Consider the following 26909-nt stretch of genomic DNA (forward strand, 5'->3'; position numbering starts at 1 on the left):
TATTTTAAAAATTTCGATTTATTCTGATATAAAATTAATCCGAGTGAATATAAATTATAAAGAAAAATTTTACAACCCAGCCAATTTTCATTTATGACTATTGGCACTACACGTAAACCGCCTCTGCAAGACACACAGTTTTGATTAATGATTCATAATTTTCAATGACATCAGGACTCATTTATCTTGAATATTGTGCAAACTACTGTTTCCATATTGTTTGTTTTATCCGAAAAATAATACGAGTGCCAAGAATTTATTTTACCTGTCGAGGGATTTTTCAAGGTCGCGAAAAGTTTGACACGATTTTTAATAATAGAATTTCAAGTTTTTTGATATCTCGTGAACAAAAAAGCGACTCAGACTCCTGCGATTAGAGGTCAGAGCGAGAAGTGGTTAGTCAATTTTCTGTTACCAGAGTTGACTGTCGTGTCCAAAGTAAAAAGAAGAATCAAGGCATTTAACCTTGAGGTCTCAAATTAATCCCCAGCTCGGGCTCGCCTACGATATGTTAGAGATTGACGAAGAGTTGGTGAAAAAATCGCGCAGTCTTAAATAAAATACAAGACAATGCCCGTCCATATAAATCGATTGGATGCTGTTGTTAGATCAAGGGATATATTGTTGGGTTAATTCCAAATAAATTATAATTTTGAAGAATTAACAATTCTTTTTCGTTTTAACTTTTTATTTTACCAAAAAACTCAATAACAACATAGATAACTCATTATAAAGCTAGGACCAATGGCTATGAGATGGTGATTGTACGACTCGAATCAATTTTTTTCCTCGCGAATGTATATTTAGTTTATTATAATAATTAGTAGTTACATCACTTGGCAATTGGTCAAAATGTGAGAAAAAACCATATGTGAGACTTCACCAATATCTGGAAATTAGGATAACATAAATAATACACTGCGAAAAATTGTTTTATGTATACACAATACAACGAGATTTAAATAAAATATTTCTGTCGTTTATATTTTTATTATTTAATTTTAGTTGAAAATAAAAAGAATAGAAACCTTTTTTTCGTACTTATTATGTTTTATATTATTATTTCTATAATATATACGAGGTCAGGTTAAAAAATTCTTTTTCTTTCTTATAAAATTATTATAATTTTTGTACTTAGGATATTTTCTACATTAGTATGACCAAATAACTTTTCAGAACGCGTAGGAACGTATCGAAAAACATCAAAAACCGAAATAATAGATCGTGACGACAAACAAACATACATTAAGGATGGAATTGGTGGAGGTCCGGGAACGAATTCACAAAAAGCAACATTAGGTTCGAAAGGAGGCTCGCAACAACTGCAAGAAGATATTGAATTACCAGTAGGCGATGAATCATTGCCTTGGAGACAAAAAAGAGTGCGAAAAACTTACAGGAAAGATTCAACGAGTCTTCAAAGAATTGAAGAACAACAAAAATCACAGGTTCAACCATGGACACAACAACAGATAATTCTAAAGAAAACTAAAATAGAAAAGAAAGATATTGAAAGAGAAAAATTAGAGGATGTTACTTTGAAGCCTCTTAAACAACCTTATACAGAAACTGAGGATGAGACTATGTTAGAATTCGAAACAGAACAAATTACACAAGAAAAAGGTTTGTCTAAGAAAGATTGGCGTAAAGAAAGAAGACCAGAACAACATATACAACAACACCTTGAAACTGAGGATACTACTAAATTGAAAATTATAGAACAAGAACTAATCGAGACTGATCAAAAACTACAACAAAAAGATTGGCGTAAGCAAAGAACTCGAATAGAAAAACAATTCCATGAAGAAGACAAAACTTTGTTAAAATTAGATGAAAATATTACTGAACAACAACAACAGACTGCTGAATTCAAAGACTGGAGAAAGAAAAAAATAACTGAAGATATTCCACATAAAAAGCAGGAAGAAGTTAAAAGAGAAATAGAAAAACCAGTACAAGAACCGATACCTTGGAATAAACAAGAAATAGTATTGAAAAAGACACCGAGACAACAAAAAGAAATTCCAAAAGAAACATTAGAAGAAGTTTCTCTAAAACCGTTAAAGGTCGGATCTGTAACTGAAACACAACCAGATGAAGATGAAACGAGGAAACCTAAACAAGAAATAGAATCAACTCAGATTGTTGAAGATACATCTGTTTTAAGAATAGATGAGAATCAGAACGTGATTGAAAGTCAACAATTAGAAGCACGTGTTTGGAGACAACGCAAGAAACCAGAAACTGAAGAACGACCAAAACCTAAGATGCCATGGAATAAACAAGAGATTAAATTGAAGAAAACGCATAGGGAACACAGAGAAATCGTTAAAGAGAGAATAGAAGATGAGAAAACTGAAATTCCGCAATATAAAGTAACAGAAGAAGTATCCACATTTGAGGAAGGTGAAGAAGAAATTGTACCATGGAAAAAACATGCTCTCGCTATTAAACGTACTAAGATAGAAAAGAAAGAACAAGTAAAAGATATCGTGGAAGAAGTCGAGCTCAAACCTTTCAAAAAACATCACGTTGAAGAAAAAACTCTAATTAAAGATACGGAAGTAGAATCTCAAGAGATTCCAAAGGAACAAGATGTACCTGATACGAAATCATGGCGAAAACCAAAACAACCACTCAAGCCTAGTGTGGAAGAAGAACAGCAAGTTGTACCAGAAACCCAACAGCTCGAAAAGAAACTTACAGAGATATATAAAGTAAAAGAAGATGACATTGATTTGCAAAAACCAAAAGAAGAAGAAGTTCCATGGAACAAACAAGCTATTACTTTGAAGCGAACGAAAAAGGAACGCAAGGAAATTGTTAAAGATGAGATAGAGAAAGTAGAGTTGAAACCATTCAAGAAACAGCATATAGAAGAAGAAGTTATTATAAAAGACGTGGAAGAGGAGAAAGAAGAAGATAAAGGACAGAAAGTTGTCAAGAAGATTAAAAAAGACAAAATATTAAGAGATGATAGAATCGAAATTGAGGAACAAAAGATAACCGAGCAAGTTCCAAAGGAAGAAACTGTGAAAACAGATATAGCAAAGGTGGAAGATGTTCCTGAAATCCAACAGCCCGATACAAAATCTTGGCGCAAGCCTAGACAACCTCTGAAGCCAGAAGTAGAGCAGCAACAACCAGTTGTTCCTGAAGAAGAAAAACTTGAGGAAGTTCCAAAAGAGATATTCAAAGTAATAGAAGAAGATATTGATTTGCAAAAACCAAAAGAAGAAGTAGTTCCATGGAACAAACAAGCTATTACTTTGAAACGAACTAAAAAGGAACGAAAGGAAATTGTTAAAGATGAGTTGGGGAAAGTAGAGTTGAAACCATTCAAGAAACAGCATATAGAAGAAGAAGTTATTATAAAAGACGTGGAAGAGGAGAAAGAAGAAGATAAAGGACAGAAAGTTGTCAAGAAGATTAAAAAAGACAAAATATTAAGAGATGATAGAATCGAAATTGAGGAACAAAAGATAACCGAGCAAGTTCCAAAGGAAGAAACTGTGAAAACAGATATAGCAAAGGTGGAAGATGTTCCTGAAATCCAACAGCCCGATACAAAATCTTGGCGCAAGCCTAGACAACCTCTGAAGCCAGAAGTAGAGCAGCAACAACCAGTTGTTCCTGAAGAAGAAAAACTTGAGGAAGTTCCAAAAGAGATATTCAAAGTAATAGAAGAAGATATTGATTTGCAAAAACCAAAAGAAGAAGTAGTTCCGTGGAACAAACAAGCTATTGCTTTAAAGCGAACTAAGAAGGAACGAAAGGAAGTTGTTAAAGATGAGATAGAGAAAGTAGAGTTGAAACCATTCAAGAAGCAGCATATAGAAGAAGAAGTTATTATAAAAGACGTGGAAGAGGAGAAAGAAGAAGATAAACGAAAGAAAGTTGACAAGAAAATTGAAAAAGACAAAATTGTAAGAGATGATAGAATCGAAATTGAAGAACAAAAGATAAGCGAGAAAGTTCCAAAGAAAGAAACTGTGAAAACAGATATAGCAAAGGTGGAAGATGTTCCTGAAATCCAACAGCCCGATACAAAATCTTGGCGCAAGCCTAGACAACCTCTAAAACCAGAAGTAGAACAGCAACAACCAGTTGTTCCTGAAGAAGAAAAACTTGAGGAAGTGCCTAAAGACATATACAAAGTAAAAGAAGAAGATATTGATTTGCAAAAACCAAAAGAAGAAGTAGTTCCATGGAACAAACAAGCTATCACTTTGAAACGAACTAAAAAGGAACGAAAGGAAATTGTTAAAGATGAGTTAGAGAAAGTAGAGTTGAAACCATTCAAGAAGCAGCATATAGAAGAAAAAGTTATTATAAAAGACGTGGAAGAGGAGAAAGAAGAAGATAAAGGACAGAAAGTTGTCAAGAAGATTAAAAAAGACAAAATAGTAAGAGATGATAGAATCGAAATTGAGGAACAAAAGATAACCGAGCAAGTTCCAAAGGAAGAAACTGTGAAAACAGATATAGCAAAGTTGGAAGATGTTCCTGAAATCCAACAGCCTGATAAAAAATCTTGGCGCAAGCCTAGACAACCTCTGAAGCCAGAGGTAGAGCAGCAAAAACCGATTGTTCCTGAAGAGGAACAGGCTGAGGAAGTTCCAAAAGAGATATTCAAAGTAATAGAAGAAGATATTGATTTGCAAAAACCAAAAGAAGAAGTAGTTCCGTGGAACAAACAAGCTATTACTTTAAAGCGAACTAAGAAGGAACGAAAGGAAATTGTTAAAGATGAGATAGAGAAAGTAGAGTTGAAACCATTCAAGAAGCAGCATATAGAAGAAGAAGTTATTATAAAAGACGTGGAAGAGGAGAAAGAAGAAGATAAAGGACAGAAAGTTGTCAAGAAGATTAAAAAAGACAAAATATTAAGAGATGATAGAATCGAAATTGAGGAACAAAAGATAACCGAGCAAGTTCCAAAGGAAGAAACTGTGAAAACAGATATAGCAAAGGTGGAAGATGTTCCTGAAATCCAACAGCCCGATACAAAATCTTGGCGCAAGCCTAGACAACCTCTGAAGCCAGAAGTAGAGCAGCAACAACCAGTTGTTCCTGAAGAAGAAAAACTTGAGGAAGTTCCAAAAGAGATATTCAAAGTAATAGAAGAAGATATTGATTTGCAAAAACCAAAAGAAGAAGTAGTTCCATGGAACAAACAAGCTATTACTTTGAAACGAACTAAAAAGGAACGAAAGGAAATTGTTAAAGATGAGTTGGGGAAAGTAGAGTTGAAACCATTCAAGAAACAGCATATAGAAGAAGAAGTTATGATAAAAGACGTGGAAGAGGAGAAAGAAGAAGATAAAGGACAGAAAGTTGTCAAGAAGATTAAAAAAGACAAAATAGTAAGAGATGATAGAATCGAAATTGAGGAACAAAAGATAACCGAGCAAGTTCCAAAGGAAGAAACTGTGAAAACAGATATAGCAAAGTTGGAAGATGTTCCAAAGGAAGAAACTGTGAAAATAGATATGGCAAAAGTGGACGATGTTCCTGAAATTCAACAGCCTGATATAAAATCTTGGCGCAAGCACAGACAACCTTTGAAGCCAGAAGTAGAGCAGCAACAACCAGATATTCCTGAAGAAGAAAAACTTGGAGAAGTTCCAAAAGAGATATTCAAAGTAATAGAAGAAGATATTGATTTGCAAAAAACAAAAGAAGAAGTAGTTCCATGGAACAAACAAGCTATTACTTTGAAACGAACTAAAAAGGAACGAAAGGAAATTGTTAAAGATGAGTTGGAGAAAGTAGAGTTGAAACCATTCAAGAAACAGCATATAGAAGAAGAAATTATTATAAAAGACGTGGAAGAGGAGAAAGAAGAAGATAAAAGAAAGAAAGTTGCCAAGAAGATTGAAAAAGACAAAATAGTAAGAGATGATAGAATCGAAATTGAAGAACAAAAGATAACTGAGCAAGTTCCAAAGGAAGAAACTGTGAAAATAGACATGGCAAAAGTGGACGATGTTCCTGAAATTCAACAGCCTGATATAAAATCTTGGCGCAAGCCTAGACAACCTCTGAAGCCAGAAGTAGAGCAGCAACAACCAGATGTTCCTGAAGAAGAAAAACTTGAGGAAGTTCCAAAAGAGATATTCAAAATAATAGAAGAAGATATTGATTTGCAAAAACCAAAAGAAGAAGTAGTTCCATGGAACAAACAAGCTATTACTTTGAAACGAACTAAAAAGGAACGAAAGGAAATTGTTAAAGATGAGTTGGAGAAAGTAGAGTTGAAACCATTCAAGAAACAGCATATAGAAGAAGAAGTTATTATAAAAGACGTGGAAGAGGAGAAAGAAGAAGATAATCGAAAGAAAGTTGACAAGAAGATTGAAAAAGACAAAATTGTAAGAGATGATAGAATCGAAATTGAAGAACAAAAGATAACTGAGCAAGTTCCAAAGGAAGAAACTGTGAAAATAGATATGGCAAAAGTGGACGATGTTCCTGAAATTCAACAGCCTGATATAAAATCTTGGCGCAAGCCCAGACAACCTCTGAAGCCAGAAGTAGAGCAGCAACAACCAGATGTTCCTGAAGAAGAAAAACTTGAGGAAGTTCCAAAAGAGATATTCAAAGTAATAGAAGAAGATATTGATTTGCAAAAACCAAAAGAAGAAGTAGTTCCATGGAACAAACAAGCTATTACTTTGAAGCGAACGAAAAAGGAACGAAAGGAAATTGTTAAAGATGAGTTAGAGAAAGTAGAGCTGAAACCATTCAAGAAAGAGGAAATCGAAGAGAAAGATGTGATAAAAGATGTAGAAGAAGAAAAGGGAGATGTTGATTCGAAAAAACGGAAGAAGAGTATCAAAAACGTTAGAGAAGACAAAAAATTGAAAGATGAAAGAATTGAAATTGAAGAACAAGATCAAGAAGTGCAATTTCCTAAAGAAGAGATAGTCGAAACCAAATTAGCAGAGGTGGAAGAGGTTCCCGAAACCAAGCAACCTGAAACAAAATCATGGCGTAAACCGAAACAACCAATTAAAGGCGAAGACGCCCAGGAACAAGTACTCAAGCCCGAAGAAACTCAACAGCCAGAAGAAACAGTTAAAGATATATATAAGGTACACGAGGAAGAAATTATCATACAAAAAACTGAGGAAGAAATTATTCCTTGGAATAAAGAAGCTGTAAAACTCAAGCCAACACAAGTACAAAAGAAAGAACAAGTCAAAGAAGATTTAGAGAAAGTAGAACTTAGACCTTTGAAGAAAAAGACCTTGGAAGGTAAAATAATTTCATCATCCTCAGAAGAAGAGGAAGAAGAAGAGATACATATCGATAAATCCAAGCGAAAGATAAGAAAGAAGAAAAGAAAGGTAAAACCAGAGAAAACTGCAATTCCTGATGAAAAGGCAGTCGAACAACCAAAAGATGAAGAAGAAGAGAGAGATCAAGAAGAAAAAATACCAGATTCGATTATAATAGAAACAGTTACAGAAGTTGAAGATACTATAGTATTAAAAGTAGAAGATAAAGAAAAGCTTAAACCTAAAGTTGCTAAAAAATACGATCAAGAAGAAATAAAACCAGAAGAAGTAAAACTGAAACCAGTTAAGCGTCCCGAAACTAAGACTGAAGAAGAAACTGAAATTGAAAAAGTCAGTTTGAAACCAATCCCCAAAGAAGAAACTATAATAGAAGAGAAAACGACAAGAAAAATTAAACCCAAGAAGCCAACAAAATATGAAGAACTGCCAGAAATTGAGGATAACGATAAATACATTCCTGAAGTCCCGGATAAAGTCGATTTCGACAAAAAACCAATGGAGGAACAAGAAACGCAGAGTATCCCATGGCAACGACAAGAAAAACCGAAGAAGGATGTCCCAGAAGAAGAAAAAATTACAATTAAAATTGGAAAAGGAAAAATACCTAAAAAAGAGGAAACAAAAGAAGAGGTTAATTTGAAACCAGTTAAGAAAACTCCACAAGAAGTCCAAAAAATAACGGAAATCACGACACCAAAGAAAATACCAAAAACTGATGTGGAATCTAAAGATTTAGGAGAAATTAACTTAGAGATACCTTCAAAAACTGAAGAAGAGAAGATTGACGTCGTAATAATGCAACCGGTGGCACCATCGGATGAAATTCGAGAAGCAGAACCCATACCTGAAGAAACGACAGCTCCTTGGAGGAGAACACCAAAAGAAAAGCCGAAAGAAATCGAGGAATCCAAAGATTGGCCTAAAGGTAAAAGAAAACCTATTCCAGAGGAAGAAAAAGAAGATATTAAACTCAAACCCATTTACAAAGATAAATCTGCTCTGCCAGAATATAAAATTGAAATGGAGGATGTAAAACGAGAAACTCCAACAGAAGTTGAAATAGAAGAGGTCGAAGATCAAATATCAATAAAGCCAATCGCAAAGAAAACCAAGAAAGAGAAGCAGAAAACAAAATCAAAAATACCGGAAACAGAAAAACCGGAATTATCACAAATAGAAGAAATGATAGATTATCAAACTCCAGAAGTTGAGGAACAACTACAACTAAAACCGGAAAAAGTAGAAGAAGTTCCCATAGAAGACACCAAAGTAGTCATGTCTACGACTGAAATAAAACTAAAAGAAAAGAAAGTAGTATCCAAGACGCCCGAAGAAATTGTGCAACAGCCTACGGAAGAGAAAGATCAAGAAGAATTCCAGAAAGATATTACCGTAAAAATATCATCTAAAAAAATCAAAAAAGACAAACCAAAGATGGTTTCATTTGATGATAGTCAACCTATTCCAGAATTAGAGATAATTTCTCAAAAAAGGATAACAGAAACAATCGATAAATTACCAGTAGAAAATCTAACTGACGATGTAGAAATTAAAGAAAAGACAACGCAAAAAACAGTAATGGAAAAAACTATCGGAAGGAGAGCCAAAAAGAAGACCGTTGCTCCCAGATTTATCCAAAGAGTTGAACCTGTGGTTGCGGAAGAAGGTAAACCAGCAATTATAACCTGTAAAGTTGAAGGTACTCCATTCCCCGAAATAACATGGTACAAAAACGAAAAAATATTCCAAGCTAACGAAAGAGCTTTCGTTAATATCGTTGAAGATACAGTCACCTTGGAGTTTGCGAAAGTAGAACCTCAAGATGTTGCTATTTATTCTTGCAAAGCTACAAATTCGGCTGGTGCAGCAACATCTACAGCTAACCTTGTCATTTTAGGTACAAAATAATTTGTAGTGTGGCTTTGAATCAAAATAAGAATTAATTATAAAATCGCCTGTGTTGCCTTTAACAATCGCTGCTCTCTTTAAAAATTTCGCTTTTTATACCTTGCTTTTAATTATGTATTTATTTTTGATTAATTCTTGTAGAAAAAGAAGAAACTGGCGAAGCTCCTCATTTCGTACAACCTCTACAACCTCAAATAGTTAAAGAAACGGACGTAGCTAGAATGGAATGCATAGTAACCGGTCATCCAACACCAAAAGTATCTTGGTTCAAAGAAGGAAAACCCATCAAATCGAGTCCTGAACATAAAATTGCTTTTAATCCCGAAACTGGTTCGGCTACGTTAGAAATTTTAAAACCGACACCTTTAGATGAAAGAGTCTACAGTGTTAAAGCCAAAAATAAATTTGGTAGCGCCGAATGTAGGGCCAATTTAGTTATTTCTAAATCGTTAGCAGTAACACAACCGATCGTTATGCATGCACCGAAGATAACAAAACCTGTAGAAGCAGTATTAGCTCGATCCGATGAAGATATAGTTTTGGAATCTAGTTTCGAAGGTACTCCAACACCAGAAATTACTTGGTTAAGAAACGGTACGGAAATCAAACCAAGTCTAGATTATAAAATCGAAACTACTGATAATACCACAAAACTTATAATAAAGAAAACAGTGAACAAGAAACAGAAAGGTGGAAAATACGAGGTTCGAGCGAAAAATGAAAGGGGCGAAGCCAGATCTTCCGGTTCCGTACAAATCGTCGAACAAACATACGACGCACAACCGCCGAGATTCACAGAAGTTATCAAACCTCAAAAAGCTACATTCGGGGAAGTCGTTATACTAGAAGCTAAAGTTGAAGCTATTCCAGACGCCACGTTCCAATGGTTCCACGAAACTACACCCATAGAAACGTCAGAAGCTACGCGTATATTCACAAAAGACAACAAATCAGTTCTACTAATTTCCGAAATCACCCCACAATACGCAGGATCGATTACTTGCAGAGCTGAAAACGTAGTAGGTTCCGTAACTTGTTCAGCGACAATATCAATAATCGAAAATACAGATTTCGAAGAAACAACCGAATTGGTGTATCCAAGATTCGTCAAAAGACTTTCTCCTATTAGAGTTATGGACGGAGATCGAGTGGAATTCAGTTGTGTAGTTACAGGTAAACCCACACCGAAAGTCGAATGGTTCCATAAGAACTTACCAGTTAAAGAAGCTAAAGACGTTACAATCTACCAAGATACCGAAGGAGTTTGTACTCTAGCTATTACTGAAGTTTTTCCGGAAAACGCTGGTGAATATACTTGTCTAGCCGTTAACCGAGAAGGAGAAGCTATTTGTAAAGCTTCTTTAATTGTCGAAGCTTACGAGTACGTTCCTGATTCTGAATTAGGACAAATGACTGGATCCGAAGAAGACCTTTTAGCCGATAAGGTAAAATAAACTATTCCTTTAACTATTTTTGCAAAATAATTAATTTTATATTTCGTAGACTATAAGTGAAACTGACTACTTCCCATCGGACAGCGACGTAGAATGTGCTCCAAAGATAATCAAAAAGTTGCCGCAAGTGATTCAAGCTAAAGATGGAGAAATAACCAGGTACGACACTTATTTTATTATTTTCCATAGATCGGGGATCAGATCAAGAGTTTATAATATCTGCGAAGCGCATTTATGTTCAGTTACCTTGGAAAGCGATGGATTTGAGTATTGCCATGAAGCAACTTGGTTGATTTTGCAGCCCCTTCTAATTAAAATGTTCATATAGGATCCTTAGAATACTTGTTTTGGAAAGACCTCTCTATACTCAAGGTTCTTTTGCTGTTAGGCGGTTATCTAAAAAAATCTGTTCTACCAATTTAATGATTTCTGGAGTAGTCACCTTCACAGGACCTCCAACGCATGTGATGATTCCAATCTTCAGCGAGGTGTTAATCCTTCTTTAGCTAAAACTGAATTTGTGATATTTTTCAAATCAAAACAACAACTCGAAGCAGCAAGTTGAAACTTGTCTTAAGGTTGCTGAGACTTGTCACTAACGCTTGCGATTAATGCGTGATGCCAAAAACTCATTCTATAACAGATATACTGGAAGATTCAGTAACATCCACATTTATATGGTTGATTGTGCATAGACGAAGAAATTATGGTCTAAATAAAATTAAATTAGAAATATTATGAGAAAGAAACATTTTTTAAACAATCTACGGAAGGAGAATGTACAGAGAGACAATCGTGGAAGTTGGAGAAGAAAAAGTGTAGAAAGAAATCCGTTCATGCGATTTTAATCCTTTGAGCTATAAATTTTGGTCATATCTGAAGGAAAAGAACGATTTAGTGTAGTTGCTTTATATTCTTATTCCTTATAACCTAACTTTCTTCTAGTGATTTTTCGTTTAATTTTAATATCTTTATCATTGTTTTATACCAGGAACAATTATTACTTCGTTATTTTCAACTCAAAACACTCTGATATATAGTATTGACTTTTTAAATCTGACCTTACAAAAGTTATGTTCAATACTACATGGTACGAACCGTGTGACTAGCGCCCTCTATGAGCGTCATATATGAAAACAATTACAATGTTGTCAATAGCTTAGACAAAATCGTATTATGTGCGTATAAATTTTTTTCTACCTATCCTAAAGATCTTTTTTGAAACATCCATATATATATATATATATATATATATATATATATATATATATATATATATATATATATATTGCATTCATTCGTTGTAGATTTGAGGTACAAGCTACTGGTAAACCAAAGCCCGAAGGAAAATGGTTGAAGCACGGAGAAGAAATAATTCCTTCTAACGAATTCATTATCGAAAACTTCGATGATGGTACTTCGGTTTTAACAATTTCTGAAGTATTTCCTGATGATACCGGAGATATAGTTTACGAAGCTACAAATCCACTCGGTGTAGCCGTTACTACAACTGAATTAGTCGTAGAAACAGTCGAAGGTAAAACTTTTTTCTAATTCTTAGATAATGAATAATATTTTTTATTTCAGCGATTGTGGCTTCGAACCTATTTCCTTTTAAATTCCCCCAGGTTTTTCCACATATGTTTAACACGACACCGATTTTACTGAACGTATTATTCACATCCTTATAAAACATTTTGATCTTTATATACAATACGGCCAAAATATCTCAAAATCTAATAATTTCCAATAACTTAATATCGATATATTTCAACAGGTATTGTAGGTACAAAGGAATACCGTAAACCGGAATGGGTAACACATATGGAAGAATTATCCGCGGCCCTTAAAGGTAATAAACACAAATACACCAGCTTGCAGCATGCTATTTCATCAGAATTATCAGCTGATAGCTTAGAAAACATACCAAAGCAAGGTAAGGTTGAACAACGCCGAGAAAACGAAGAAACTAGACAACATTTTTACTTAAAAGAAATACATTTAACCGAAGCTTCATCGCATATTTCAATTCAAAGCGAACCCACTGCTGCGTTACAGAGAACCAACAATTTTATCTCTACAGCAATGAGCGATTATCTAAATTCCCACAGACATTCCCTTAGTTCTATTATGGAACTCATAAATTCAACTGGTACGTACGACGCCGAAGAATATTTCGAAGCGGAAGCTGCTTCTTCCGATAAAGATGTACTAGAACCCGATAATCAATCGGAACCTTTCTATATACTGTCACCTATAGAAGAAAAAAGCGAACCGTCAACTAGAAGCAGTAGTTTGAAGGGAAGTAACGGTTCCGAAAAAAGACGATACGAATCGTTTAGTAAATACTCAAGCTCTTGTAACGTTATATCTTCAGAACCTATGGACGGTAAATATTTGCCAGAAAAATATCAAACATTCCCGAGGGTTAATAAAGAAAATTATTCAAAAGACGAAGAAGACTACGAAATAGTAGATAATAGTACTATGTATCCCTTGGAACCTAGAGAGATAGATCCAAGCGCGTTCTTCCAATTACATACCGCTGACAGTCAAGAAGAATTACAAGAATTTTTGTTATTAGAAAGCGAGTGTATGGGAGATAATGATAAAGGATTAGCTTCCGCTTTCCTTTCTTCGAATTACGAACATTCCAAAGGTAACATCTAACCCCTGATGTGTGTGACGTGATACTAATTTTATGTTTGTTGTTGTTTGTATTTGTGCATCTTGTTTAGACCAGTAGAATACCTTCCAGCATGGCGAGACAATGAACATTTGAAAAAAAAAACAGGTAATCAATAGTCTAAATTAGTTTAACTTTATTCCTTTGAGTTGGATATTCTTCTTTATTATCTAAAACTCTAGATGACTCTCGATCTCGTTTTGTTCACCCTATCATCTTGAAATGAATTGCAATCTAAGGGCCGGGAATTTACCAATAAATTAGCAAAGACTTTTTAAATTGAGGCTTACCACTTCGGGCAGTAGAAAGCTTGTCGTTCAGTGGTCTCTTTTCCTTTCTTAAAGAAACTACAAGAGTTGTAGGAAGTTTTTACGATGATATTCAGATGGAACAGTGTCCAAAAACTCTAGTTAGCTCATCTAACTGTTATTTACTCCAGGTGTACATCAGATATCAAAGATATCTGTCCCATACTAGCTTTGACTCAATTTTATAAAAATCAAGTAGTCAAATGGCTGCTCTGCTCTAATATCTATCAGATGAAGAGAAGTTGTAAGTCATTTAGGATATCGAGTTTGATCCAAGTTGTTCATATTTCATTTTTGAGCCATTTTGAGTTTGGAAGATATGGCATCTATGGACACCCTACATTTCTTTAAAATGCTGATATCCCCCAGTCAAGCCGCTGGGGACTTTTTTGTCCGCTGTATTCAATCACTTTCTACAAAGATAATATAAAAGAAGTTTCAACTCGTAGTGCTGCCGTGGGACGCGTTGCAGCTTATCTAGGATTGTTTTTCTAATGTTTCATAGTAATTTGTACATTCAGTCCATCATTTATGGCTTACTGCTTGGAGGTGTTGCATCCATGTCAGTCTGACTCAAGAGATAAATCGACCTCGTCTATTCCGAGGGCTTTTTCTCCTAGTAAATAAAACTAGGATGATCTTCGAGAGGTTTATGTCCAGACCATCATTGGCTATATCATCATAATATGCAAATTATTTCTTTTTAATTGTGTAACTTCGAAGAAAATCCAACTTACAAAATCTGATTTTGCATTCAAAATAATTAGCCCAAAATTTTGTGCAATACTTAAATGTTATTATTGAAGAAATGTTACCCTTAAATTAATAATATGAGTTTGAAAATATTTCCTTCTCCATTATTAATAAGTTATGTAGTTAACATTATCTTAAAAAAAGTTCTATAATCAAATGACTAAAGCTTTCGAATTTTTTAGCTGCGCAAAGTCCCCCGACGTTTATTAAAGAAATCACCAACATTTTCACAACTGAAGCAGAAACCATCAAATTCGAATGTTTCATTTCTGGGACACCTCAACCAGGTGAAAATATCAAAAAAAGATATAGGAGAATCAAATGATTCTGATAATTTTTATTTCAGATGTGATATGGTATCACAACGACAAAATCATTCGGAATACTGACCGTATCAAAGTGAAGATTGAAGATAATACAACGAGTGTAAATATTACAGACGTACAACTTGAAGATATGGGAACATACGTTTGTAAAGCAATAAGCGAAATAGGAGAAGCCGTTACCAAAGCTACCTTAAACGTACAAGAAATACCAGAATATAAAAAAGAACAAATCAAAATACGAAAAGCAAAAGAACAAGAAGAAAAAGTTAAGAAAGAACGCGTTAAGATTGAAAAGAAGAAAGACATACGTAAACGCGTAACAACAACAATAACAGATGAAGAAAAACCAATAGATGTAACTGAAATACAAGCAATCGAATCAATTGAAGAAATACCAGAAGCTGAAAAACCAGCTAAAGCTAAACCTATATTAGACATTAAAGAACCTCTTAAAACAGAAGCTATTGCTACAGCTAAAAAGATTGATGATCAAGAAACAGAGGAAATACCAAAAGAAAAAGCTACAGAATTACTATCGCCGGCAGAAGCGACTTACGCCGAAGAAATACTTACCGAAGAAATTATTAAAGATATTGAAAAGATTTTTCCGAGAACATCTAAAGCTACAAGAACCGTTCAGTCTGGTGTAACCGAATTAGTTGATATAACAGAAGTTAATTTGGAACAAATTATCGAACGTTGTGAAAAGATTATTCGTAAAAGCGAGCTTAAAATGGCTAAAGAAGTTTCGGAAATGCTCAAATTTATAAAACCTAAAGAATTTGGACCGGGAGAAAATCCGTTACGAGAAATAGCAGAAATCGGCTATTTACTAAAAAACGGTATTACCGTCAAAGAAATAACAGTCCTCTACGAAGAAGACAGATTCCCCTCTTTGAAATCACCGCAAGCCCAATCCGCCATGGTGAACGTCGTCGAACGTAAAGGATACGGACCGTTGGTATCCGAAGTTTTAACTGAAGAGAGTACCGTTGACGAAACTGTACTTGCTGCTACTGTAGGTTTCAGAGCGTTCATGAAAATGGTGGAAGCTAACTACGTCACTATTGAAGAAGTCATAACTAGTTTTACTCCTCAGGATTTCCTTCAACGGTTATGGGAAACTGCAGAAGTAACTGAGGTAAATCTAATGCTTTTCAAATATTTCATTCGGATTGTTAATTCCTTTGGTTAAGTCATTGTTGATTTGCTTGCTCAATTGAATTTTGATGTTTGAGAGCTCGTATTGTCGTGGTGGAAAACGATTGGTTTCCTTGATTTTTTCGAACCACTCAAAATTGACCGTTCTACCTTGCTCTAATAGAAAGATGACGATATGTCCAGTTATTTGAGGTTCTGCGATCGAATAGTTTGTTTCTTTGAAGCATTGGGTTCCAAACAAGGACTGCACGGCGAATGACCCATCATTTCGATGCTTAGACTGTTCAAAAACGTTTTCTTTTGAATTGATTTGTGAGAGTTCACATTGTCTTTGTTGATGATTCATCTTCTGCGATAGGTTCCCTGATTTTTTCATCGAAGGTAGTTGTACCACTCAAAATTGACCGTTTTTTCTTCCTCTACTCGATAGATGTCGATATGTCCAGTTACTTGAGGTTCTGCAATAGAATAGTTTGTGTCTTTCAACCATTGGGTTCCAAACAAAGACTGCACGGCGAATTACTCATCAATTCGATGTTTAGACTGTTCAAAAACGTTTTCTTTTGAATTGATTTGTGAGATTTCATATCTTATAGACGTCGTTTGTTTCAGGTTACTTCCAAGACAGTTACAGAAATTGTTACAATTGGAGAAGAAGTTGAAATAATTGAAGGTGAGTTTATATTAAAAACGAAATCGAAAACTTGAGAAATTTAATTTCAGATTCAAGAATAACAAGAAAGGATAGGATAGAGAAGAAAGATATTGAAGGTGAGATAACTTGATTTATATGTTTTTGGTTATTGTTATATTTCGAAAATTTTTTAATTACACTAGTAGTTAGTAAGTGCTTCTGGTGTAAATCGGGTCGCATATCTACATATTTTTAAAAAAATTTTGTGCATAGAATAGTGAAAAATGCTAACGCAAGCCTATAGAAATAATTTTTCTTCCAAAAAAGAATCAGCTTTTGCGTAGTGTCGTAGGAAGTGTAGATAAAGTGAAGCATGGCTTTAAATAGTGTTAACAGCTCAGCTAAGGTGAGTTCTATATTAACGTTCACAACAAAATTACTCTTAGATCATAATTTAGCATAACATCTTCACCAATCGCCACAAACAATTAGGCTATAGCTTAAGCTTAAGCCTATACGCAGCACATAACAATAAATATTGATAAGTTATCGCACAAAAACACGAAAACTATCATAATACACTTTCACAGAAACCGTTGAAGAAGAAGAAGATACAGAAAAAGTCATTAAACGTCGACTACCAGAGAAAAAACATTCAGTAGAAATCACCGAGATCACTGAAATAGAAGAAGAACAACCTACTGTAGAAGAAGTGACAAATGAAAATGTTGAGGAAAATCGTGACGTTAAGAAAAAAATAATTAGAATTAAAAGACAAAAACGAAAAGACGATGATAAAGAAGAAGTAGAAATCGAGGAAATTATCGATTTAAAGAAACCAACTGCTAAAAAAGATCTAAAACAAGAAGAAGAAATAGAAATAGAAGAAATTATAGACGAAACTAAAGATATTAAAAAGAAAATAAAGATGTATAAACCTAGAACTAGTGAATTCGGTATGGACGAAGAAGATTTAGGACCTCTAGAAGATATCGAACTACCATCTCATACACAATTACCTTTAAATACTTCGAAAGTCGTTTCAGAAGCTGTTACAACGGGAGCTTTAGCTCACTTAAATGAAATCGTAACTGATTCCAAAGCAGATGTTGAAGTTCTTCCACATTCAGCAATTGAGCAAAAAGAAGTTTTAATAAACGAAAGCGGAAAGAAATATGACAAAGTTACAGATTTATCTGCAAATGCCCAGACTAGTATAGACAACGTCGAAGCTTTACAAATATCAGAGCAAACATCTCATGATATACCAAAACAATTTGAAGGTACTTTCAAACCTTCGAGCTCCAGTGCTAAAGAAATTATACAACCTCATGAGACCGTACAAGTTGAAGAAGTGACTTTAGGTGACACTTCCACGACGTACGATGAACATTTTGTACCTGATAACAAAGCTACAATGTCTATACTACCACAAGAAGCTAAGACTATTTCAGAAACAGAAGTTTCTTTAAAAGAGACTGAATTTACTCCAGCTTCCGTTGAAAATGTTAAACCTCTTGAGATAAATATGTCTGCTGTTTATTCTGAAGCTACAAGTACTAGCGAAGTAGCCCAAACTGATGAAGACGTTGAAAAGCTTCAAGCTACTGTGGATCTTGTACCACATGTTGCGATTTTGGAACAAACAGTTCTCGCAGAAGAAAAAGAAAGATTTGGTGAGGATTTCCATCCTGGTACTTCATTAGCAACTAAATCGATAGATTCTGTGGAAGCTTTTGAAGTAACTGAAACTACTATTCAAAGCTCTACAGGTGATCATATCCCACAGAAAACACCAAATTTGATCAATGCTGAAAAGAGTTTACAGCCTCATGAAACTGTACAAGTAGAAGAAGTGACTTTGGGTGACACTTCCACGACGTACGATGAACATTTTGTTCCTGACAACAAAGCTACAATGTCGATACTTCCACAAGAAGCTAAGACTATTTCAGAAACAGAAGTTTCTTTAAAAGAGACTGAATTTACTCCAGCTTCCGTTGAAAATGTTAAACCTCTTGAGATAAATATGTCTGCTGTTTATTCTGAAGCTACAAGTACAAGCGAAGTAGCTCAAACTGATGAAGACGTTGAAAAGCTTCAAGCTACTGTGGATCTTGTACCACACGTTGCGATTTTGGAACAAACAGTTCTCGCAGAAGAAAAAGAAAGATTTGGTGAGGATTTCCATCCTGGTACTTCATTAGCAACTAAATCGATAGATTCTGTGGAAGCTTTTGAAGTAACTGAAACTACTATTCAAAGCTCTACAGGTGATCATATCCCACAGAAAACACCAAATTTGATCAATGCTGAAAAGAGTTTACAGCCTCATGAAACTGTACAAGTAGAAGAAGTGACTTTGGGTGACACTTCCACGACGTACGATGAACATTTTGTTCCTGACAACAAAGCTACAATGTCTATACTTCCACAAGAAGCTAAGACTATTTCAGAAACAGAAGTTTCTTTAAAAGAGACTGAATTTACTCCAGCTTCCGTTGAAAATGTTAAACCTCTTGAGATAAATATGTCTGCTGTTTATTCTGAAGCTACAAGTACAAGCGAAGTAGCTCAAACTGATGAAGACGTTGAAAAACTTCAAGCTACTGTGGATCTTGTACCGCACATTGCGATTTTGGAACAAACAGTTCTTGCAGAAGAAAAAGAAAGATTTGGTGAGGATTTCCATCCTAGTACTTCATTAGCAACTAAATCGATAGATTCTGTGGAAGCTTTTGAAGTAACTGAAACTACTATCCAAAGCTCTACAGGTGATCATATCCCACAGAAAACACCAAATTTGATCAATGCTGAAAAGAGTTTACAGCCTCATGAAACTGTACAAGTAGAAGAAGTGACTTTGGGTGACACTTCCACGACGTACGATGAACATTTTGTTCCTGACAACAAAGCTACAATGTCGATACTTCCACAAGAAGCTAAGACCATTTCAGAAACAGAAGTTTCTTTAAAAGAGACTGAATTTACTCCAGCTTCCGTTGAAAATGTTAAACCTCTTGAGATAAATATGTCTGCTGTTTATTCTGAAGCTACAAGTACAAGCGAAGTAGCTCAAACTGATGAAGACGTTGAAAAGCTTCAAGCTACTGTGGATCTTGTACCACACGTTGCGATTTTGGAACAAACAGTTCTTGCCGAAGAAAAAGAAAGATTTGGTGAGGATTTCCATCCTAGTACTTCATTAGCAACTAAATCGATAGATTCTGTGGAAGCTTTTGAAGTAACTGAAACTACTATCCAAAGCTCTACAGGTGATCATATCCCACAGAAAACACCAAATTCGATCAATGCTGAAAAGAGTTTACAGCCTCATGAAACTGTACAAGTAGAAGAAGTGACTTTGGGTGACACTTCCACGACGTACGATGAACATTTTGTTCCTGACAACAAAGCTACTATGTCTATACTTCCACAAGAAGCTAAGACTATTTCAGAAACAGAAGTTTCTTTAAAAGAGACTGAATTTACTCCAGCTTCCGTTGAAAATGTTAAACCTCTTGAGATAAATATGTCTGCTGTTTATTCTGAAGCTACAAGTACAAGCGAAGTAGCCCAAACTGATGGAGACGTTGAAAAACTTCAAGCTACTGTGGATCTTGTACCGCACGTTGCGATTTTGGAACAAACAGTTCTTGCAGAAGAAAAAGAAAGATCTGGTAAAGATTTCCAGCCTAGTACTTCACTTGCTACTAGATCAATAGATGCTGTAGAAGCTTTCGAAATAACTGAAACTAATGTTCAAAACTCTATAGGTGACTATATAACTCAAACATCGCCTAATTTATCAAGCGCCTCAACAGAATTTATATCCAAAGAAAGTTTAGTTATCCAAGAAAATTATTTAGGAGATGTACCTGCTGATTTACAACAAAAAGAAGCAGCACACGGATTAGCAAACATAAATATTATACCTCAAGAAGCTACACATATTTCGGAAGTATTGATTTCTCAAAAAGAAGTTGAACTCGAAGATTTCACAAGACCCAAAGAAGTTCATGCAGATACAGGGTTTTCTACTAAAGAAGGTATTAACGTCGAGGAAGTCCAACAAGGTATGGCAGAAGCGGGCTTAAGTTTAGAAAAACCAAAAGCTGTAACACCAAAATACAATTTCGATGCGAGAGAAGCTCTAACAGTAGAAGAAGTTTTAGCTGAAGATAAACCCGGTAAACATTTTCCAGAAGCCTTCGTAGCTACTGAAATAGCTTCAAAAAGTTTCATTACGCAAAAATCTTTATCGCAACATCAAACTATTGCTCCCGAATTAGAAGGAGAATATATCCCTGGAAGACTTCCTCCAGGACAATTAGCTCAGATTAATATATCTAGCGGTGAAGGAATAATTGTATCACAAACAGAAATATCTGAAAAAGAAAAAGTGCTAGAAAAGTTTCAACAAGGTGAAACTGCTGAAGCTACAGAAGATATTTTGTTTTCCGAAGGAATCGTGGTTACCACAACAGACTGTCAGCAACCTCAACAGCAGATTTTAGAAGAAACTATCGATTATAAAAAGAGTACCATTGAATTATCACCTTTAGAAGCTTTGGTATCACAAGATACGTTTTTCAACGAGATGGAGAAACATTACGAAGAAGAAAAACCTTCTTTCAAAACAGCTGATACTTCATTTAATTTGATAGAGATTCCTAGCAACACAATGACTACAGTTGAGGAATCAGAAAATGAATTACCAGTATACTCCCAACCAACAAAAGTACTTCCAGTTTCTTCGTTTTCCCCCAACCAATCTCTTACAATTGAAGAAATAGAAACTAACGAACTACCAGATAGTTTTAAAGATTATCCTAAATTTACAACTGATGTAGCTTCTTTAGATATAGAAACTCAAGAAGCAACTCACGTAACTGAAACTAACGTTATAGAAACTGATACGACATACGAAGTAACTCAAAAAGAAAGTTATAATATAGAAACATCTTTAACTGGACCGTTACAGGAAGTGGAAATAACCGAATCGCAATTATTAGAAATGGAAAAACATCTAAAGAAATTTGAGCTTCCAGATACTCAAAAAGTAAAACAAGTTCCCACTACGCTTTTACCTACTGGAGTGACTGAAGAAATAATAGCAGATGATAGTATAGAGAGTCTCAAATTGATTAAAAATATTGAGAGTACTGCAGAATTTTCGCAATCGTTACATAATGAAATTGTAGTAAGTGAAGCACAAATAACAGAAGATGTGGAAAAAATTGAAGACGTTAAAACAGATTCAAAACAAGCAACACAAACAATACTTCCTCAAGAAGCTTTGAACGTAATAGAAACTACTTCAGAAGACAAAGAAAAGCAGTATTCACCAGACGAAACACCATCAGGAGTTCAAGCTACTTTAGATATATCCGCACAACAAGTAGCAAGTAATATTTTAACAGAAATACAAGAATCATTAAATACTTTTAAAATTGAAGCAGTTCAAGAAGCTACAGCTAACCCAGAACAAGAAACTCTAAGCACAATAGAGATTACCCAGCATGAAACAGCGGAAAAAGAAGAAGAATATTTAGAAAAGAAACCAGAAAGTAAAAATATAGTAGTAGAAATAAGCGATGTACTTAAAGGAGTTAATGTATCACAAGTAGTATTGAACGAAAAAGAAGATTTATATGAAGAACATCCTAAACCACTACAAGTTTTAGCTTCTAAAGCTTTAGAATTTCAAAACGTTTTCGTAACATCCGAAATTGAAAGTGTAGTACACGCTGATTTAATAGAAGAACAAGAAATACCAACAGGTAAAGCTAAAAAGTTCACGAAACCTTTTAACGAACTTATCGTAACAGAAACTAATGTAACAGACGTTGAACACAAACTTCCAAAAGATCATATACCTTATTCGAAAAAAGCTAACGTAGATATACTTCCAGGACAAGCGTTATTTGTAACTGAAACTGTAGTAGATCAAAAAGAAGAAGACTTAAAAGTACCACAAGTTGAAACTACTTCAGCTTCTGTTAATATTGATGAACAAAATTTAGCAGTAAAAGAACAAGTTATAGCAAATGCAGTACCAGGAGATTTCACGCAAGAAGTACCAGTAACTTTCAATGCTGCTACTACACAAGATCTAACAGTCTCTTTAATACAAACAGAAATAACAATTGGAGAAAAAGAAGAAGATAAACCAGACGATATAGTACCTGATAAGAAACGAGCAAATGTAGAAATATCAGAAACTGTGAGTTTAAATATAACAGAAATAACTACAGACGATAAAGAAAATGTTTTATCTGAAACGAAAGTTCCAGATGGAGTAGAAGGTACTTCATCCGTAGTACCGTTCGTAAGTGCTATTACTGAACAAATTTTATCAAACGAAAATATATCAAAATTCGAAGATAAGTCGTTCGATACTGTAAATGCTTCTTCTGATTTATTACCAATCGATAGCTTGACTACAACAGAAGCTATTACATACGAAACTGAAGGTTATTTATCTGAAATACAACCAAGTACTAAACAAGCTCAAAGTGATTATCAACAAGCAGAAGGTTTATCAGTTACAACTGTATTAACTGAAATGAAAGAACAACCTTTAGATGAAGAAAAAGTTGACGTAAAATCTGTAGGTTCAACTTTGATACCACAAGATACTATACAAATACAAGAAGTACTTATACAAGATAATATTAAAGATTTTAAAGACGATGATATTATTTCATACTCGGCTACTACAGTGCAATCAGAAAATCAAAGTATTATAAATACAGAAACTATAATTAATGAAAAGGAAGATGCTTTTAACGAAAGTACAAAACCTTCTAAATATACAGCAGATATTAACTTCGAAAACTTGACAGTTTCCCAAACGACTGAAGTAGTACCATCAGAAACTGAAACCGATTATCAAATACAAGAAAATATTCCTAAAAAACCATCAACTTCTTTAATAGATATGCAACCAGTAGCCGAAACTACAATTATACAAATAGAAGAATCTACGGATACCGTTAAAAAAGATGAAATACTTTCAACTACAGCCGATATTGAGCAAACAACTATTGAAGCAGTTGTACAAACTAAACCTTTAGTACAAGAATCTGAAACGTATTTTGAAAAATTCGATATACCTTCCAAAAATGCAGATATATCTTTTATAGCTGATCAAAGTTTAACAGTAATACAAACTGTTAGTAACGAAGCTGAAACTGTATTAAAACCTGATATTCAACCAGATGTATTAACAGCATCGACTGATTTAGAATCTCATACAATTCCTCTAACAACTGAATATAAAATAATGGATACAATAAGTGATATAAACATCGATAAACCTATTGAAGTTAGTGCTAATACAGAATTTGATACTTTATCAACTGCAGTAAAATATGAAACTATAACATCTGAAGTTGAAAGTACTGCTCCTGAAGATCAAAAGCCAAAATCTCAAGAAGTTTCAATTTCTATAGATGAAGGAAAATCTATTACAGTAGAAAGCGTTATAGTACAAGAAAACGAAATAGAATTTTCACCAATGGAAATCGATACTAAAGTAGCTGATTCTAATTTAACAGATACTAAAATTATAGCTTCACAATCACAACCTTTAACTGAATACGATTTAGAAGATCTTACTATCGAAACTTTAGAATCAATAAATGCTATAGAAACTAATTTACCACACGATCATATAACTATATCGGAACAATTAATTATAGATAATGAAGAGGAATTTTCAAAAGAAACAAGAGAAGCTGAATTTTCCGCTACAGTTAGTTTCGAAGCTAAAACATCTGTTACAACTAATGAAGAAATATTAGGTCAAAAAGAAGGTGTACTAAAGCCATTCGTTTTACCAGAAACCAAACAAGCTCAATCAGAAATCGATGTTGTACATAAAATTGTACAACAGAATGTTAGTAATATAATAGAAAGTACTGGGATATATAAAGAAGTTAGTACAGAAGAAGTTGTCGCTAAAGAAAACGAAGAAGTATTAAATCCTTTGATTATCACAGAAAATTTATCTCAAGAAAGCGAAACTGAATTTACAGGGCAATTTAAACCTTTCACGAGCGAAGCTAATGTTGGTTTACAAGAAAAATCTCATGGAATCACTATAACTGAGTTGATAGTACAAGATAAAGAAGATAATTTAGATAGTTTCCGTACTAAACCTAGTCAAATAGCTAATCTAGAAATTGATACTATTACTGTACCACAAACATCCGAAATATATTTAGAAGATACTTTTAAAAAATTAATAACTACAAAAGAAGATTCTATAAACGCGAATATTGAAACGATACCACATCAAGAATTAGTGGAAACTCATCATCAAGTACAAGAAAAGGAAGGAGAATACGAAACTATTGAAACATCTAAAAGACAAGCTGAATCTAAAATAGACATAGAAAGTGCTTTATCTGCTACACAAGTTATACCTGCAGAAGTAGAAGGTACTTTTGATAAATTCCAACAACCAGAATCGGTTTCAGCAGTACAATCTATTTTAGAAAATAGAAGTGCAGAAATAACTGAGGTTTTAACACATTCGCAAACAGAAGAAGTTAAACCCGAATCGATACTAAAAGAAACAGCAACATCTAAATTTAGTCCTTCTGAATCTATTAGTCAAAGTCAACCAATTGTAGTTGAAAGTATAGATAAATTTAATGATATAATGAAACCGAATGAAACAACAGCAGAAGAAAAACTCGATATCCTATCAGAATTGATTATAAGCGAAACGCATTCAGAAGCAGTAGCGACAGAATTTGATAAAACTACGAAAATCACAACAAGCAAAGCCGAGAAACAAATAGATACAAGAAAACATCTCGAATCTTCAGAAGTGTTTACTACAGAAAATATTTCAGATCTTCGCACACAAGATTTACCAGAATCCGTGGTGCAGATTCAGAGAGATACAATTGAAGGTATTATAACAACAGAAAACGTTGTACATGAAACTGAAAAAGAATTCAACGATGTACTAATAGTTGATTTGAAAACCGCTAATAAAACTATCACACCTGTAGATAGCGTAGGGGTTTCAGAAGTAATAACCAGGGAATCGGAAATACCTTTACCACAAGAAGAAATAATAGAAAGAAAATCAGAAATAACTGTAGTACCAATAAAATCATTAACGCAAACAGAAATAATAGCAGGAGATACGACAAATAAATTCCATGAAGTTCCTATTTTACAAGAAAATGTTGTAGTCACTCAAGATCAACAAGAAACTGTTCTAATATCTGAAAAACTTGTACAAGAATCCGAGAAACCTTTCGAGGAAGATAAAGTTGAAAATAAAACGGTAACAGTAGATTTTGTACCAGAAAAACACGTTTCCATAAGTGAAATAATAGCAACGGAATTAGAAGATATTTTCGTTAAGAAACCAGTTGAAATATCATCTGCTGAGAAAACGGTGGTACCACAAGAAGCTACGGAAATAACAGAAATACGTTCGGATCAAAATATAAGTGATTTAACTATAACTAAAGAAGAAGAAAAATTCGCTTCAAAAGATTTGATCGTTTTGAATCAAATCAACGTAACGGAAACGATATTAACGGAAAAAGAAATAGATTTTGAACAGATTAAAAAAGAAGAAGTATCAAATGCTGATATTAATTTAGAAAAACCTGGAAAAACAGCTGAAGTTTCACAAATATTAACCAACCAAATTGAAGAACCTTTAGGAGAAGAAAAATATAATAAACAGCACGCTTCTACGGATATTATCGAACATACTTCTATAGTGGAGAGAAATGTCGAATCATTGGATAGTTTAAGAGAATTAACACCACGAAAACAAGAATTTCCTCGTCACGCTTCGACTCAACAAGATATTTTACATGGAGTTACAGAAACGACGGTACAAAGTCAATCAAATACAGAAATTATAACAACGCTAATACCGGATTCGAAAATCGCTAACGAGATTTTAACACTTCAAGAAGGTATAACGGTCACGGAAATAATAACCCACGGTCAAACTGGTGAAGAAATATTGGAAACGTCAGCTACGGAAACAACAGCGAGCGAAGATATACTTCAAAAAGTGTCTCTTATCAATGAAGAAGTGATGAGTCTTCAATCGCACGATATATTAAATCCGGATTCTACTATACCGCATAAAGGGCAGATGAAGTACGCGGATTTTCCTCAACATGAAATTATTATAAGCGATCAAGTAATTTCGGAAGGTTTAGAATTATTAGAAAATGTACAAGCCACAACAAAGAAAGTCAAAGTTGTTATGGAGGATTTGACTCCGAGTGTAGAGATAAGTGAAGTTTTGCTGCACGAATTAGAGGGTAAGTTATCACACCCATTAATAGGTGAACCATATCATACACAAAACACATTAACACTA

General features: G+C 34.2%; 1 protein-coding gene across 4 annotated transcripts in view; it reads left to right on the forward strand.

The window, feature by feature from the left end:
* LOC130890769 (titin) overlaps positions 1-26909 on the forward strand; it is a 159887-nt gene that overhangs the window by 95060 nt on the left and 37918 nt on the right. For 3 of the 4 annotated variants that reach the window (XM_057795075.1, XM_057795072.1, XM_057795076.1), the window contains 10 exons: positions 1177-9201; positions 9354-10657; positions 10716-10825; positions 11974-12203; positions 12444-12518; positions 14596-14700; positions 14760-15880; positions 16513-16573; positions 16624-16671; positions 17125-26850. In XM_057795075.1, coding sequence (XP_057651058.1) covers positions 1177-9201; positions 9354-10657; positions 10716-10825; positions 11974-12203; positions 12444-12518; positions 14596-14700; positions 14760-15880; positions 16513-16573; positions 16624-16671; positions 17125-26850 — 20805 coding nt within the window. The remainder of the gene's footprint in view (positions 1-1176; positions 9202-9353; positions 10658-10715; positions 10826-11973; positions 12204-12443; positions 12519-14595; positions 14701-14759; positions 15881-16512; positions 16574-16623; positions 16672-17124; positions 26851-26909) is intronic. The other variant, XM_057795074.1, reaches the window with a different exon arrangement.

The sequence above is a fragment of the Diorhabda carinulata genome, chromosome 2 (genome assembly GCF_026250575.1).
Source record: "Diorhabda carinulata isolate Delta chromosome 2, icDioCari1.1, whole genome shotgun sequence".
NCBI classification, from domain to species: Eukaryota; Metazoa; Arthropoda; class Insecta; order Coleoptera; family Chrysomelidae; genus Diorhabda; species Diorhabda carinulata.